Source organism: Bombyx mandarina, chromosome 15, assembly GCF_030267445.1.
Source record: "Bombyx mandarina strain Sakado chromosome 15, ASM3026744v2".
In the NCBI taxonomy this organism is placed as follows: Eukaryota; Metazoa; Arthropoda; class Insecta; order Lepidoptera; family Bombycidae; genus Bombyx; species Bombyx mandarina.
Genome location: NC_143221.1, coordinates 6,182,244 through 6,199,698, shown reverse-complemented (window position 1 = coordinate 6,199,698; position 17,455 = coordinate 6,182,244). Strand labels below are relative to the sequence as shown.

Below are 17,455 nucleotides of genomic sequence, written 5' to 3'. Positions count from 1 at the left end.
TTATAGTAATTATGCATGCGAAGTACTACTCGAACTGATGCGAAGGATTGCTCTGAGGAATTGTTCCAGATGATACCATCATCTCGTTTTTACCATCGCACCGCCCGCCACCGGAGTAGACTTCATCCATACTACCTGGAACCACTGCGGTCATCCACAGTGCGTTTCCAGAGGTCTTTTTTGTCACGTAAAATCTGGCTATGGAATGAGCTGCCCTCCACGGTATTTCCCGAGCGCTATGACATGACCTTCTTCAAACGAGGCTTGTGGAGAGTATTAAGCGGTAGGCAGCGGCTTGGCTCTGCCCCTGGCATTGCTGAAGTCCATAGGCGATGGCCGTATGCTCGTCTGCCTACAGGGGCAATAAAAAAGAAAGATACGCTACGCTGCGTGTGCTACATTGATGGTCGTTTGAAAAAATCCTGTACCAAACGTAACTAGTGTACCAACTTTCAAAGAAATCGTGTAAACCAAACGCGAATGAATTCGTCAAACAAAGCACACAAACATTCATTTTTGTATATTAGTTACGCATTATGTTTGCAGAATCTCCAATTCTCGTGTTCATTCACGGTGGATACTGGCCGGACGTGTCTCGTGAAATATCACGTTATCCAGCAAAATCCCTCTACCCCGCCGGCGTTAAGACGATAATTGTTGGTTATGATCTCTGTCCCGCGGTCACGCTTGCTGAGGTCGTCAATCAGATACAGAACGCTGCGAAATACATCTTCGAATACGCTGAGAAGATGAATTGTAGGTGAGGAAAAATAATTAAAAGCTACTGTATGCAGAATTTGACACAATAGGAACCATTATGCACAAGGAAATAGTTTAAAGTCAACACATTCATTCTTACTTTTATGAGCCCGCTTTTTGAATAGTGCAGGGTTGGAAAGTAATTAAGTATGTACTAAATTTACTTCAGGATTCGCAAGTCGTAAATAATAAAAGGTAATTCTACGGTTTAGCCTCGTGTTTATTATTGTAACTTCATTATTTTGGACATTCCGAATACATTGTACTCCTCGTGGTAACGAAAGACCACGTGAGACTTAATCATATAAGTAGTTTTAATTATTATTAGTCCCACGTATTTATAAGATAATTAGTAATTATTTTTAATAGTACTATTATTATTTTTTGTCTAAGATGGAATATAACATTAAACAAACAAAAACATTACTGCTTTAAAATAATATCTGACGATTGATTTAATGTTTTTTTTTATTGCTTAGGTAGGTGGACGAGCTCACAGCCCACCTGATGTTAAGTGGTTACTGGAGACCATAGACATCTACAACATACATGCGCCACCCATATTGAGATATAAGTTCTAAGTTCTCAGTATAGTTACAACGGCTGCCCCGCCATTCAAACCGAAACGCATTACTGCTTCACGGCAGAAATAAGCGGGGTGGTGGTACCTACCCGTGCGGACTCACAAGAGGTCCTACGACCAGTAATTACGCAAATTATAAGTTTGCGGGTTTTAATTTTTATTACACGATGTTATTCCTTCACCGTGGAAGTCAGTCGTGAACATTTGTTAAGTAGGTACGTATTTCATTAGAAAAATTGGTATCCGCCTGCGCGATTCGAACACCGTTGCATAGCTAGAGATACGAATGCACCGAACGTCTTATCCTTTAGGCCACGACGACTTCACGATGAATTGAACAATCCTTTGCTGTTTTACTGTTCTCCTGACAAAACGGAATTCTCATCGTATTTCAGAGGCGTTTACTTCGCGGGACACGGAACGGGAGCGCATCTGGTAGCGAAACTCCTGGCCAGTTCCGAATTCTTCGAAAACACGCCCGATTCACACCACCTCCAGGGAGCCTTCCTTATTTCAGGACTGTACGACTTACGGGAAGTCGTAAATACATCAGTCAACAGATCCGTGCAACTGCCTCACGAGTGGGCGGTGCCGCTGTCCCCGCAATTCGATTGTTTCTCCCACTTACAGTCGCGAAGGATCAGAATTTACATTTTTGCCGCCCAAAATGACAGCCCGACTTTCAAGAGGCAATCGAGAGAGTTCTATGAGCTCCTACACAATACGTGCTTGATGCAGAACATGTATTTGGAGATCAAAGACGATATGGATCATCACGAAATAGTCGAGTGCTTCGCGAACAGCAACAACTACCTTAAGAACTTGTTGATTCATGATATTCGTAAGCACATATGACGCGACCTTAAATAATGAACAGCCTATATCAGGGTTTCCCAAACTTATTTTGTCTACTGCCCACTTTGAGAATAATATTATTTTTTAGCGCCCCCATTTTTTCACCTACTTAAAAACCGCTATAGCGAGAGCTTAGTCGGTGTCTAAGAGCCCTCCTAGAAATTACAAATCGCCTCCAAAGCCTCTACACACGTCCCTTTTTTTTTCTGGGTCTCTTACCGCCCCCCTTTAAGCCTGGAGCGCCCGCAAGGGGGCGTTATCGCCCAATTTGGGAAAGGCTGGCCTATATATTTGCTATTTTTTACCTCTGGTCAATTCTTAAGACTGCATACAATGATAGATACTAACATTAATTCAAATGAGGATACAATCAATAGATTATTTATTTGCTTTCACAGCACGAGATAAACTTGAAAATAAATGCAGAGCACTGAGCTAAATCGTTGTAGGTTATGGTTTTATATCTCACCTTGGTTCATAACGGATCGTCTGAAACGAGCACGTTTAGCATCCATTGCGCAACATCTAATTAACACCAAAAAAATATTCATTAATCTATTACTCGATTAATGAACAAGGATTGTACCTAATGGTAAAATAAGAATTATGAACAGTGCAAATATTCGGAATAGTACTTATGAATATAGTAATTAATTATATCATGGAAATTTCGATTTACTTTACCTTCTAATTTTGCTGAATTAAATCGATCGTCCTATAAACCCTTGGTAAATTCGTATTTGGAGTAGACAGATTATTTAGTTTATCGTTTATCGAAGAGGAAGATGTTTTCTATATAGGTTTTCGCATTAGCACGTATTGTGTTTAAAATGTAATCAAATTTAGAATGAAGCATTCCAATTACAACAAAACATAAGCAATTCTGAGTAATTGTTTGAGATGATCTCAATTTTCCCATAAAAACGCACCTCACCCACGCGGAGCACAGCCCATCACTACTGTCTGGCAGCAATGAGCTCATTCTACAGGGCGTATCAAAACATATAATATACTACTCTTGAATAAAGCGGCGTATCCTGGGTACGATTTGAACAAAATCCTCCTCGAGTAGCGATCTCCATAAGCAATGGTAACCACTCACCATTAGGTGGACATGTTCATATTTTTATATATATGCTGAAATTATTGTTTTTTTCTCTCTGAAATTGACAAAGTAATATAAATTTGTAATCAATTGATACTAATATTTAAAAAAAAAACATTTATTTAATGTCGATAATGGATCTCTTAATAATGTAACTTTTAGGTACTAACATATTATTTTTTTAATTAATTTTGATTACATTTATTAATTTAAGTTAGTGTTAAACACAAGTCCAGCAGACTTGTTTTTGTTTATTTTAAGAATACATTGAATATTGCAAAACTTTGAGATTCTCTGAAATACAATCTTCTTTGATTTCGTTGTGTATATTTTTATTGTCGTTGAAGTTAAAAGTGTTGTAAAAGATTTTTGAAAGACAAAATTTTCAAACAAAAAACCCGTAAATAGGGTTCGTGAATATCTTCAATGTACAAACTAATATAAATGAAATACTGTCTATTTTTTCACGAATGTAGCATATATTATGATATAATAGGATATTTACAGCAAACAGAAAACTTTTAATTCTAAATATAATAATAAATTAAACACATATTTCTATTATTTAATACAAATTTCTTTTCATACTCATCACTCTGTTGTCAACAGGCTAATTCTAATTTTTTACAAGCGGTCGCAGTATCAATACTCAAACAGGATAAATACCAAATAAATACTCCAGAAGTATTATTACCACCTCTTATTATGTAGAAGGACGAGACACTGGGATACCTAAAAGAAAAACTTAAAACTGATGAAAAATGGAAAAACTCACGAGCTTAAATGTAAAAATTTGAATATAGAGCACAGTTGAAATTTTTAAGTAAAAAGTTGAAACACTCACAACTCCGAAGAAATATGTACATCTTTTGAAATTTATTTTTGGCATTCATACAAAAAAGCTAATTAGATTACCTTTAAAAGCGGAAGTAATTGACGGGGAACAGATGCTCATCCAAATATAAGGCTGAGTTATGTACGTCCTTTGTACAGACCGACGAATATAATCGTGTGATCAGGCCCAATGAGGAAGTATAGAAAAGGTCGATCAGCCCGGACGATCGGAGCGGGATAATGAGCACGCCGCTTTCTTAACACCATATCTATGTGAACAGCAATAAAAAAAAACACTATAGCAAACCGACCTGTACGTCACTCTCGCGGCCGTATGCCCGCTCGCTATACATAGTATCTACATAGTATCTATGTCCGTCTTTTGACAATGTTTTTTTTTTTTTCAACTATCTATGCTGATAGCCTTGAGAGGCTATTTCAACTTCACTCTAACGTTTGTAGGTGAGCTCACGGGGCTCAAACCGGAGAGTTGCTAACACTAACCTAGCAAGAGCAGTGCTTCGCAGAATCTACCACCGGATCGGAAACGCGACCTACTGAGAAGATCCGGCGAGAAACTCAGTGGGCTGTGTCTATGGGTTAATTCGCTCGTCGAGCCCTTCGTCGCAAGCGACGGGTTCGATGAGGATGGTAACCGGTGCTTGTGGTGCCTAAAAGCGCCGTTAATGGATCAGGAGGATCCATAATGACGTGCTTTGGGCGACGTCGACGGTTTACCATTCGGTGACAGAGAAGTGTATAATCTATGTTCCGGGAGCTTCCGTTTGAAGTGTGAGTAGCGTGCGCCCGCGTCTTATTATAATTATCGTTTTAAATCGAAAATTGCTTGTGTATATAACAAGATTATAATTCAAAATTTGATATTAGTGACTAACCCATAGTTTTATTGAATAAAATACCCCTGAGACCTACCGCTCACTATAACACTGTATTTTCAATTCAAAGAGCAGTAATTACGAGCACAATATCTACTTTAGACAACGAAAAAAAAAAGTCATACAGTTTACATCGTAAAATTGACGTAGACGATTGTAAACATAATTGTGATGACACAAATTATGTGATTTTTTAATGTATTTTACAGAAATATTAAGTTCCACCGTCGTGACCATATCTAAACCAAAATGTTATAAATTAGTAAGACTGTTTAAGTATTTCTTAAAGACTTAGAACTCAGACTTAAATCGTACTTACGAGTGGCAGCAGCCGCTTCGGCTCCTTCTTCATTCACTTCAATGAAGGCTTTTTGTATGGCCTTCGAGATATACAACGACTCGTTGCTATCCAAGATCTTCGACACACCAGAATTTCCGCGACGGAAGATCTCATTAATGCCCAACTAAAATTAATTTAGCTTGTTTGAAGTTCTAAAATCAATTTGGCAACTACATGCAGGTACAAATCTGAAACTACTTTAAATCAATTAATTTTTTTTTTACGTTCATTAGTAAGCATGGGTATGCGTATTTTTTTTTTTATTAGTTAGATGGGTGGACGAGCTCACAGGCCACCTGGTGTTAAGTGGTTACTGGAGCCCATAGACATCTACAACGTAAATGTGCCACCCACCTTGAGATATAAAGTTCTAAGGTCTCAAGTATAGTTATAACGGCTGTCCCACCCTTCAAGCCGAAACGCATTACTGCTTCACGGCAGAAATAGGCAGGGTGGTGGTACCTACCCGTGCGGACTCACAAGAGGTCCTACCACCAATAAAAGTAATTCTATATGTAGATAAGGTACCTTTGAGAAAACATGCGTAAGGTCTATTTCAGTTTCCGTCTTGAATTTGGGTATTATCACTTGTAGTTTTGTTGAGATCAGCTTCTCCCAGGCTGCAATGAGATCGAAGCCGTCGGCTAGTTTCTGTAGGACTTGATCAAGGCCATCAATTTCGTTCGGCAATACAATTACCATGCTGGCCTCGTTACCTTCATACGCCATTTCTAAGATCTAAAAAAACGGTAAAAATAGATTTTTCAAAAATTTCACACGTACTGCAATATAGGAATTATATTTTAGATCAAGTATTTTCACGCTTTTTCACGCTGTTTCATAAGGACAGGTGGGCGAGCGAGGGCTCAGCCAGAAGGGGCGGGATTTGCTAACAGCTACACGAGCACCTCCAACGGAGACCTAACAACTCGAGAGTAGCTGCTTCGCGAATGAATCTGCTCCGGATCGGAATCGCAACCCACTGAGAAGATCCGGCGAGAAACTTAACGGACTGATGCTTAGGTTAAGTTGCACGTCAAACTCTTTGCCGAATTCGACGAGTACGGTTACCGGGCTTATTTTGTTAGTAGATCAATAATACCACTGTACTGAATATAAGTACCACACATTGTAAGTTTATTCATTCATTTCTTCATTTTTCTAAAACTACTAGTACCATTAGAAAATAATTATAAGAAATTTAAACAATAAAATTAAATTGGTTTTAATAATTTTTATTCAAAACTAGCTGACCCGGCAGACTTCGTAGTGCTTCAATCGGTAAATAAAAGACCTAAACTTTTGTATAAAATAAACTTAAAACAAACAAAAGGAATTTTGATATTTATCTACCTTTTAAACCTTCTCTGGACTTCTGCAAATAATTCAAGACTAAAATCAGCCAAATCGGTCCAGCCGTTCTCGAGTTTTAGCGAGACTAACGAACAGCAATTAATTTTTATTTAAACATATATAGATAACTTTGCAGTCTTTAAACAAGAAAAAATCGAAATATGTACCTGGGCGTTGAGCTCAGCGTTGTTGTCGTACTTAAATTTGTCTTCTTGGTACATCATGGGAACTTTCACAGATGTTTCGTTGTTAATATAGAACGGATGCTCCACGGTGCTCTTAGGGTTAAATTGGTTTTTCCATGAACCCTTCAAAATAATATTTAAAATTATTTATAGTACGATAAAGAATCTTCCTCTGGAAACGTACTGTTCGTGAAAAGAATTCGGTGGAAGAGATAAGCTCCCCTCCGACGGCGAGAAGTATGGTAAGATAGCTTACCTTTCACTGGTATCATTTACCCCGCTCGACCGGGTATCCGTAAATGGATTCCCCAGCGTGTAAAAAAAAAAATAAGGTATCATTTACCCGCTTCTACGTTTTCAAAATTCACCATCATAAAACCAACGAAACCGAAAAAAAACCTCAGTGTTATTGGAACTATATTGTCTTGATTTACTCAGTTTTTCGCACAAATATATTTCATTTATGTAATTCTTAATCAACTTCACACCTTCTCTCGGAATAAATTATTGGTGCTGAACAACAATTTTAAATGTGTTATCGAGTGCAATGTAAAACTTATTGATAAAATCGACAGAAATACTTTTCTTTTTAATACGCTTTTATTAGCTTCAGACATTTGTATGTTAGTATGTAATAGAATCTTTGAACATGATTTTTTAAATTAGTAGGTAACTTTAGGACGTAAAATTAGTAACTTTCTTCAATTATTTTACGTGTACCATACATATATTAAAATAACAGTCTTACCTTAAAGTAGAGAGCGTTGATCAGAACGATTTGCGTGTCAGAATTGAGGCTGCTATTGGATACCAGATTTTTAATTCGTTCATTTGTTTTACTTTCGACCTGTACATAAAAAATACACACTTCCAAAACGTCATAAAATAGATCCAGTTATCGTCAATATGAATCTCATTATAACAAGGTGAATTGAAGACCATTACCCAGCCGTTGATCAGTTTAGCAGCAGCAGCGCTGTCTCCGAAATCGACTTTCTCCAATTCCGCATCAAACACGTCCACGGCGTCTTTCTTCAGTTGCGAATTGAGTTCACAATCGCACGATTTAACGTATATCTTGTTTGCTAAACTTAAATTAATACCCTTAATAGTTTTCAATTTAGCAGAGGCCGCAGTGAAAAGCGTGCGTATCTGAAAAAACACTTATTAAATATTTAAAAAAAACATAGAAAATCTGTCGTATTGTCCATTTGTATACACTACATTGAAATCAAAATTTACCAAGAATCGAGAATAGGTTAAGGGTCAAAGCGACGGCGACGCCTTCATCAAAGAATACTGAATATTTATTGAGTGTTCATAATACGCAGGAAGTTTATTATCCTATGGTCGGGCTATCCGACAAAATTCATATCACGAAATGAAGAGAAGTGAACATTTTCTTGGATCTCTCTTTTAATCTCTTGATTTATTTGTTCAAAGAACAATCTTGTATAAAATGAAGATACCGCAATAATATATTTATTTTGAAGCTAAATTGCTATTTCTAATTTGGGAATATGGAAAAAAATCAATGTTTTCAAAATCAAAATTAATTAATATGTATTATGAGTATTGTAACGATACTCATTTTTTATTGCTCTGGTGGGATATGATAGAAAAAGAAGAACTTGTAGTCGTCGTGGCTTAAGGGATAAGACGTCCGGTGCATTCGTATCTAGCGATGCACCGGTGCTCGAATCCCGCTGGCAAGTACTAATTTTTCTAATGAAATACGTACTTGACAAATGTTCACGATTGACTTTCACGGTGAAGGAATAAAACATCGTGTTAAAAAAATCAAACCAACAAAATTATAATTTGCGTAATAACTGGTGGTAGGACCTCTTGTGAGTCTGCACGGGTATGTACCACCACCCTGCCTATTTCTGCGGTGAAGTAGTAACGCCTAAGTAGAACTTATATCTCAATGCGGGTGGCGCATTTACGTTGTAGATGTCTATGGGCTCCAGTAACCACTTAACAACAGGTGGGCTGTGAGCTCGTCCACCCATCTAAGCAATAAAAAAAAGTTGTTTTTGCTCGGCAAATCGATGTTTCGAAAATTATTGTACAATATTTGTGTGTATACTTATATGCATTTTTTCCATTTTTTAGCATCGATATGAGGATTTATCAAATTCTTAAATTCTATCATAGATACCGCGACACTCCAGATGGACAGATGAGCTGACATACGACCAGGTCTGAATTTTTCACTAGAATGATTACCCTCTAGGTCTCATCTTTAAGCTGAATGCAACAGAAGTCGTCATGGCCTAAAAGATGGCTCGCTATGCTCATATCGTAGCGAAGCGACTCTGACAGTGTTCAAATCCCGCTTACGGCGATTCGAATTCACGTTGCGTTATCTACGGGCTCCGGTAAGCACTTAATATCAGGCGGCTGTGAGCTCGTTTGGGCTCAGCTTGGGCAATAAATATGAAAATAAAACAAATTCTCTATAGCAGCGCAGTGATGAGCAGAAGCATGCACTTAGTTCTAATTACGATAGATTAAGATACGTACCGTGTCGTCATCTGGAATATCGAGGCTTGTTAAGAGCTCTTCGTGTGCAGTATCCGTTGAACCCAAAGCTATCAGCGCCAATAAGTATTCCGCTGACAACGGTGACGAGACCACATCTTTATCACCGTTTAGCTCCTGTTGAAGCCATATTGAACTTACAACAAAACAATCTTCTGGAAAGCTATTTACTAAATTTGCGCATTCATAAATTAATTTATGATGACGATACAATGACCAATCGAAACAATTTCGAAGCTCCATACATTACGCGCAAACCATTATGATAAAACAATTACCATCGTAATTACAGTAAATATTGCTATTTTATGTGAATGTCTTAATGTATATTTTCACGGATGAAACATTAAGCTTCAGATATATTGTTACACCCATAAGAGTAACGCCATTTATTGCCGAACAGCTGAAACGAATATCAAAGGATCTAGTAACATCTAGAACGCTCGAGAAGTACAACGCCATCTATTGTCAGATAGCGGAAACACACATAGAAAATACTCGACTTGTGAGGAATGTTCTCGACAATTTTAGGGATGTCGTATCGACTATAAAAGCGTTGCAGATATGACACCCAGTCGGTTAGTAATCGGAACTACTCGAAGCTAAACAGCGAACGGATCATCTGAAGCGAAGCGGAAGAAACGAATTGAGAATTTTAAAGTGTTTGTGCAGTGTTTTAAGTATTCTAAGTGCTAATACAGTTTTTAATTTGTATTTCGGTAGAATTTTATTTATCTCGAACCCCAGCGCGTAACAATACCTTGGCGGAACTCAATATTAAAGTAATATTTTATGTATTTGTTTATGGGAATATAAGTTCACGTACGGTATAACCGTAAACGATTACGGGAGCTGAATAAACGTTATCTAAGATCGCCAGGTGAGTGGGGCCAACAGGGCTTATCCCCTAATTAACTTTTGGGATTGCGGAATAGTCGACAATTCTACGAATATTTAAAATTGCATTAATTATGTGGACAAAAGAAAAAAATCGCCTATACAAATGGACATCTTCAAACGAGCCTTGTGGAGAGAACTTAACGGAAGGCAACAGATTGGCTCCGCCCCTGGCATTGCTGACGTATATGGGCTTTATTAACTACTCACCATCAGGCGGTGCGTACGCTGATCTGTCTACACGCTAAAAAAATAAAACCATTGAACTCATAGATAATAGGTAGGCACACTTTTTTTTCTTAATCATTCCCTCGCTACTGTAGCACTCTTTCGACAATAGGACTCCATTTGATGCTATCAGCCGCTTAGTGAATTGCAACGCTGACAGGTCCATAGCCAGTTGGTGGGATATCTGACCCGTCCAACATGTTGGCCTTGTGCATCTTGGCCGTATACCCTTCCACATTCCATCAGCCCTTCCAGGTTATCAGGACTTCGATATCGTATTATATATGCTGTAGGCAGACTGATGACGAATAAACTGAGATAGTGAAAAGGAAAAATTTCAGAATAGACCTTTTTTTTGTTTTGTTTCAGGCGCTATAATTACTTTCAAATTGATTGATTTGATGATCACAAATCAATTGCCCGAAGCGACGACAAATATTGAAACTGTAAAAAGTATTACTGTTTTTATTGTGACGGCAGTCGAAATAAAAAAGGCAATCATTATTTTTTTTCAAAAATTTCTTCAATCGCATAAAGCTCAAGTTTCATCAATAAAAAAATACTAAGCTCTTTTTGGTTTGTGATGTGAGCTTCATCTCTTTAAGATCGCTAAGTGTCGGATTATGAGGAGAGAGAGAAACAAAGAGAATATACTTTATTGCACACCAAAACACCACTAACATTAAAAAACAGTCAACAAGTAGAGATATATTTGTACAATAGACGGTTTTATCGTTAAAAACGATCTATTCCAGACAACCACAAACTATGACACAAATATCTGACGGAACTGTCATCGTAGATACAAAACGATCAAAGTCAAGGTCTTCGTATACTCACAGTAACCTTACAACCAACAGGAAACATTAAACAAATAACTGTTAGCATTAATTGTGTAACGTTTTGACACTCTATACCACAATAATATGATGATATAATATTATTAAAGCATATCATCATACTCACATTGCAAAACTTGGCTGAGAACTTTGCTATTGTCGAGGAGAACGACTTCGTATCCATACCGACCACAGTTTGGTTCGCTTTCTTTAAAATAAAACTAAATATGTTAAGAGAGTACAACGGAACTATTTTGCGTGGCCGCAAATGTTATTGTAGATGGCAGCCATCAGACAGCCGGCATGAACAACGCGCGGTATTAACGTGTGCATTCTTGATGACATCATAACATTCATAAGGCGACGTCGACCGGTCAGCGCACGTAACAGTGAATCACGCTCAAAAAGTGGGGATCTCTCAAGGCCAAACATTGCTATAATAAACAGTAGGGGTAAAAATTAGATCGCTGCCCTACATTTTGAAAGTACTTAGTATGAAGATATATTGTACGGCTGGCTGTACCATTGAAACCGAAAAAAAGATTTGCCCCAAATATAGGATGATAAGAATTATAATAATGCCGGTTGGATTTTTGTTACAAGACATTATTACTTCATCGGGAAAGTAGTTCGTGAGAGTGAGAACACGGAATAATCACGTATTTCCTTACGAAATATTTTATCAGCATGCCTGATTTGAACGCCGGCATAGACGCATCGCTTGATACGAGTACATTGGAATGATTAAATAATTTATCAGCATTCATAAATGAACGTACCTACTTTAGTTAGTTCATTTCAAAGTATATATCAGTATTCAACTCACACTAAATGTAATCTTCACAAAAAAAACCAAGCTAATCGGCCGAAGCTTTCTCTAGTAATCAATTTGCTATTCAAATATGTGGAGAGGTGAAAGAATATTAGACATTGTCAAAAAAAAACACTGCATCGTATAGTATATATTTATAGGGCTTTTTATCCTAAAGTATCCAGGCACACGTCGTCTTTTCGCATTAAAAGTGTACAATTTCCAAAAATATTCGAAATTGAGTTAATATGCGGAATCCTTTGGTATCACCAGTATTTTTCTCATAAATACTGTCAAAAGAGCGTAGGTTAGTTTTAGTTTTTTTTTTTTTTTAGTTTACCTACGTTTTCACTACTATTAACAAAATTAATACATAATTTTATCTTACTTTAAAAGACAAATAATGTACTGGTAAAAAAAAAATGTTGCAAAGATGATTAATATTAAAAATATCGCATATTGAATTTTTAAAATACTCTCCTGTAAAACTAGTCAGTTTTGAGATTATACAGTTTTAATACGAGAAGACGACACGTGTCTTAAGTTTAGCACGTAATATATGTACGTTGTCAAACTATATAGTATCCCAATCGACAAAAATAACCAGCTAGCCGTGATAATTAGTGAATAGATATTACACATATTCTGGAATAATTTTGTGTTCTTGATAACATAACGCATTTACAGATAACAACAACATCTTGAACGATTTAAATTAATCTTAATATGAAGTTGAATTGACCTTTAATTTTATAAAGAACAACGACAAATGTAACATTTAAAAATTGTTATTGTTAATATTAGGTATTTCATTTGTACAAAGCTAATTAAAATCAACCGAAACCTTCGACATTATGCCTTTGATTTTTAGTGGAACCATATTTTCTTCCTACACATACACTTTCAATCGAAATACTTGCAGTATTCGCTTTAATGGCAAACATAACATGAGAAGAATATTCACGTAAATTCAATAACAAAAAAAGTTCAATCCTTCAATTTGTAATCCTACTCTTGATTTTCTGTGTAATGTGAGTAGCTGCGGCTCAACCTCTGTTACATCGAACACTAGAATACGTAGATTAGAATGTAGAACATACGATTAAGTATTATATATAAATATGTATTAAGGTCGTTGTAGTCCAAAGTAATCTAAAGTTCCAAACACACGATGTACTCTTATGAAGCGTATTCGGCTCCCGAATAAATACGTATCTAAAACTGCGCACGACTTCAACGTACTATGCAAAAAAAATAATGGTAATTTTATTTTATTTTCGTAATTACTGATGGTAGGGCCTAGTTTGAGCATCCACTAGTAGAAACCCCCATCGTGCCTATTGCTACCGAGAAGTAATCATCAGTTTTTTTTTTTTTTTTTTATGATTGAAGGATTACTGGTGGCCCGGAGGCCTTTCCAGTTTCACCAGGACAGGTGGGCGAGCAAAGGCTCAGCCAGGAGGGGTGGGATTTGCTAACAGCTGCCCGAGCGCCTCCGAAGGAGACCTAACAACTCAAGAGTAGCTGCTTCGCGAATGAATCTACTACCGGATCGGAATCGCAACCCGCTGAGAACATCCGGCGAGAAACTCAGCGAGCTGATTCATGGGTTAGGTTGCACGGCGAACTCTTTGTCGAGTTCGACGAGTACGGTTACCGAGGTCACTAAGCCTGCTCCTAGAGCTGAAGGCGTCTAGTGCAAAGGTTATTGGATCTGATGGATCCGTAAGGACGTGTCTAGGGCGTCGACGGTGACTGGCTCCTGCATGATCAGGATTCGGGGAGTAGTCAGCGGCGGCTACGATAAGGCGATTATCATGACGCATAGCCTTATCGAAGTACCGTTCCGACGCTGACTTCATGTATTTCTGTATAGATTCGAGGCCCAGGTCGTCGTGTAGGTCAACGTTCCTCACGAACCACGGAGCTCCGACGGCTAACCTGCAAAAGCGGGATTGTAGAGATTGAAGGGTGTCTATGTGTGTGCGGGCCGCGTGAGCGAACACCACACTCGCGTAAGTCATGACGGGCCTTATGCAAGTTTTGTAAAGTGTCACCTTGTTCCGAAGGGACATTTTACTCCGCTTACAGATCATAGGGTAGAGTCTACCGAGAATAAACGCGGCACGGTCACGGACTGATTTTATATGCGGGCGGAATGTCATCGATACATCCAGGATAACGCCCAGGTACTTGACCTTCCTGACCCAGGGTATGGATTGACTAAAGAGAGTAATCGGGGGTGTGAGATTCCTCCTCCTAATACGGGAGGAAATCCGTGTGGAGCTTCCCCTCTGAAATAGCACCGCAGTACTTTTCGCTGTGGTTGATGTCTATGCGCCATTTTCGGAACCACTGTCCTAGGGCTAGGGCTGCGCTCTGAAGCTTCTTCGCGATTAGGGACTTGTTTCTACTGGAATAGTAAACAGTCGTGTCGTCGGCGAATAAAGCTAAATGGGTCGGCGGCGACCGGGGAATATCGTTAACGAATAAGCTAAATAGGAGGGGTGAAAGGACAGAGCCTTGCGGGACTCCAGCTGTGAGAAGTCGTGGGGAGGAGCGGGTTCCCTCGACTTGATATCGAAAAGAGCGGTTCGACAAGAAGTCCCGTATGATGAGCACGAGACTATCCGGCACGCCCATGTTGAATAGTTTGAAAATCAAACCATTGTGCCAGACTTTGTCGAACGCTTTTGCGACGTCGAAGAAGAGAGCTCCCGTGTATAACGGTTTTGGTCGATTAAGCCCCACAAGAATGTGCTCCGTGAGGCGGTGCACCTGTTGAACGCATGAGTGATTTTTACGGAATCCGAATTGTTCATCGATGAGAATGCCCTTGGATGAGACGAAGTCTCTGAGGCGTTTGTAGAGCAGACGCTCATACAGTTTGCCTAGAGACATGAGGAGGCTAATCGGGCGGTAGCTCGTCGGATGATTTTTTGGTTTACCGGGTTTATGTATGCCGATAACGTCCGCTTCTTTCCACACCGCGGGAAAGATACAGTTCGCCATAGCGGCATTGAAAATAGATGCCAACATCACGATGAGTTGGACGGGTAGAAGTTTAATAACGCGGTTGGATATACCGTCGGAACCGGGAGCCTTGCGAGGACGTAGGTCTTTGATCAAGTCTTTAACTTCCATCGGGGTGACGGGTGGTAACGCATCCGAGGGTGGCAAGGAGACTCTGCGTTCTACCTCACTGTCTACTAATTCTACATGAACAGGGTCCACGGATTGAGTGCTGGGCGTGCACTGGGTTTGCAATGTATCGGCCAGCAACTCTGCTTTTTCGTCATCATCAAACGCCGCGAGTCGGCCTGAGGGGCCTACGAGGGGGGCATAGTTACTACCGTATCCGATTTGAGAGTACGAGCTAAGCGGTAGTAAGACCTTTGGGAGGGCGCGAGTCCTTCTAAGAAATCAGACCATCTGGCATCTCGGACTTCGGCGATGCGAGACTTTACGTCGCGTTGTAGGGCACGCATTCGAATGCGATTTTCCGCGGTAGGATACCTGTCGTAGGCGCGTATCGAGGCGTTCTTAGCTCTAAGGAGTTCCCTAATATCATCGGACAATTTGAAGCGGTGAAGGAAGTCCTCCGCTACAACTTGTTTCGATGATCTATCTAATGTTGAGGTGATGTGTGACGTTAAGATGTCTATGGCTTCAGCGGTATCCTGAGGAGACGGGGTAGAGTCCGGGCTAAACGGGAGCGATGGTGGATCAGATTCAGCCAGGCTGATGCCCAGCGTGTGCCAATCCACCACAGTCCTCGTGACGGGAACGGAGTCGGGAGCGCGACCGAGCTTCATAACGACGGGACGGTGGTCTGAATCTAACTCTGAAACTACTTCGATCGAGTGTAAGCTCAGAGTTACGTTTTTTAATAACGCTATGTCGAGTATATCCGGGCGATGCGCGATATTTAGCGGGTAGTGAGTCGGTGTTAGCGGAGCGACGATATCGAAGGCGAGATCATCGACTAACGCGTCAAGCCGCCTGCCATTCGGGGTTGTGGTGTGTGAGTTCCACCTGATGTGTTTACAATTTAGGTCGCCCGCCAGAATGACAGAGCTCCCCATGCCGAGCAGCGCCTCGATATCACTGCTTAGAACGATCTTACGGCCTGGCCACGGGGATCGGCGGTGCGAACAGCGAAGCGGTGGACGAGGCGACCATTCGCGCAGCACCGTTTGCAGGCCACGGGTACTCACGTTCGCCGCCGCGACTAGTAAGGAAGTCCGACAGCGAAATGTCTATATCGAAATTATCTCGATATTGCTTACAAATTAATAGTTTTTTGGTTCAGGACCTATTATTTGGAAAAGATTGTGAAGTACATGATTTGAATAAGAATCAGAGTATACCTATAGATGGAGAATTCCACAAGAAGTAGGTACGAGAAATACTTTGGGTGGCTAGACTTCCAAATAGCTGGTCTAGCTAGTATTTCAGCTATATATTTTTTTTATTGCTTAGATGGGTGGATGAGCTCACAGTCCACCTTGTGTTAAGTGGTTACTGAAGCCCATAGACATCCACAACGTAAATGCGCCACCCACCTTGAGATATAAGTTCTAAGGTCTCAAGTATAGTTACAATAGCTGCCCCACCCTTCAAACCAAAACGCATTACTACTTCACGGCAGAAACAGGCAGGGTGGTGGTACCCACCCGCGCGGACTCACAAGAGGTCCTACCCCCAGTAATTACGCAAATTATAATTTTGAGGGTTTCATTTTTATTACACGATGTTATTCCTTCACCGTGGAAATCAATCGTGAACATTAAAATTTGTTGAGTACGTATTTCATTACAAAAATTGGTACCCGCCTGATATTCGACTACCGGTGCATCGCTCAACACCGGACGTCTTATCCGTTCGGCCACGACGAGTTTAAAAATATAAAAAAAAAAATAATAAAAAATATAAAATATAAAAATTTCGGCGTTCATTTTTCGCGGCGAAAACAACTAAACTCATTTAATCACTGCACTATTCGCCGCGACTACCGCTCGACTCCGTGGCTTGCGCCGTCCTTATTCATGCATTTGTTTTGCTCGCCCGCCGCATCGTAAGTCGCCCGCGCGATTCGCTCGGTACATTCCGCCGGTCGCTTCGCCGGTCGCCGGTGCGCGTGGCTTGTTAGGTACATTTCTATGCTCTTATTTTAGTCGCTAGACGCTTCGCCGTTCGCACCGCGCGAATATTCGTATCGGC

At 39.8% G+C, this 17,455-nt stretch overlaps 2 protein-coding genes across 5 annotated transcripts in view; one reads left to right on the top strand and one right to left on the bottom strand.

Moving 5' to 3' along the window:
• The window catches only part of LOC114247148 (kynurenine formamidase), a 28,440-nt gene extending 24,587 nt beyond the window's left edge, over positions 1-3,853 (top strand). For all 3 annotated transcript variants that reach the window (XM_028180014.2, XM_028180013.2, XM_028180012.2), the window contains exons 4-5: positions 547-760; positions 1,738-3,853. In XM_028180014.2, coding sequence (XP_028035815.2) covers positions 547-760; positions 1,738-2,197 — 674 coding nt within the window. In that variant the 3' untranslated portion in view covers positions 2,198-3,853. The remainder of the gene's footprint in view (positions 1-546; positions 761-1,737) is intronic.
• On the bottom strand, positions 1,736-11,826 carry serpin-21 (serine protease inhibitor 21). Of its 2 annotated transcripts, none has more exons than XM_028180007.2 (9): positions 11,549-11,826; positions 9,440-9,574; positions 7,856-8,062; positions 7,659-7,757; positions 6,893-7,033; positions 5,901-6,110; positions 5,352-5,496; positions 4,218-4,405; positions 1,736-4,034 (listed from the first exon to the last, which is right to left on the bottom strand). In XM_028180007.2, exons 1-8 carry the CDS (start codon positions 11,603-11,605, stop codon positions 4,275-4,277), a joined length of 1,125 nt encoding a protein of 374 aa, XP_028035808.2. In that variant the 5' UTR covers positions 11,606-11,826; the 3' UTR covers positions 1,736-4,034; positions 4,218-4,274. The 2 variants fall into 2 exon arrangements, with proteins under 2 accessions (XP_028035808.2, XP_089588903.1); XM_089732777.1 differs by lacking the exon at positions 11,549-11,826 and adding an exon at positions 11,423-11,464.
• Between the last annotated feature and the right edge of the window lie 5,629 nt (positions 11,827-17,455).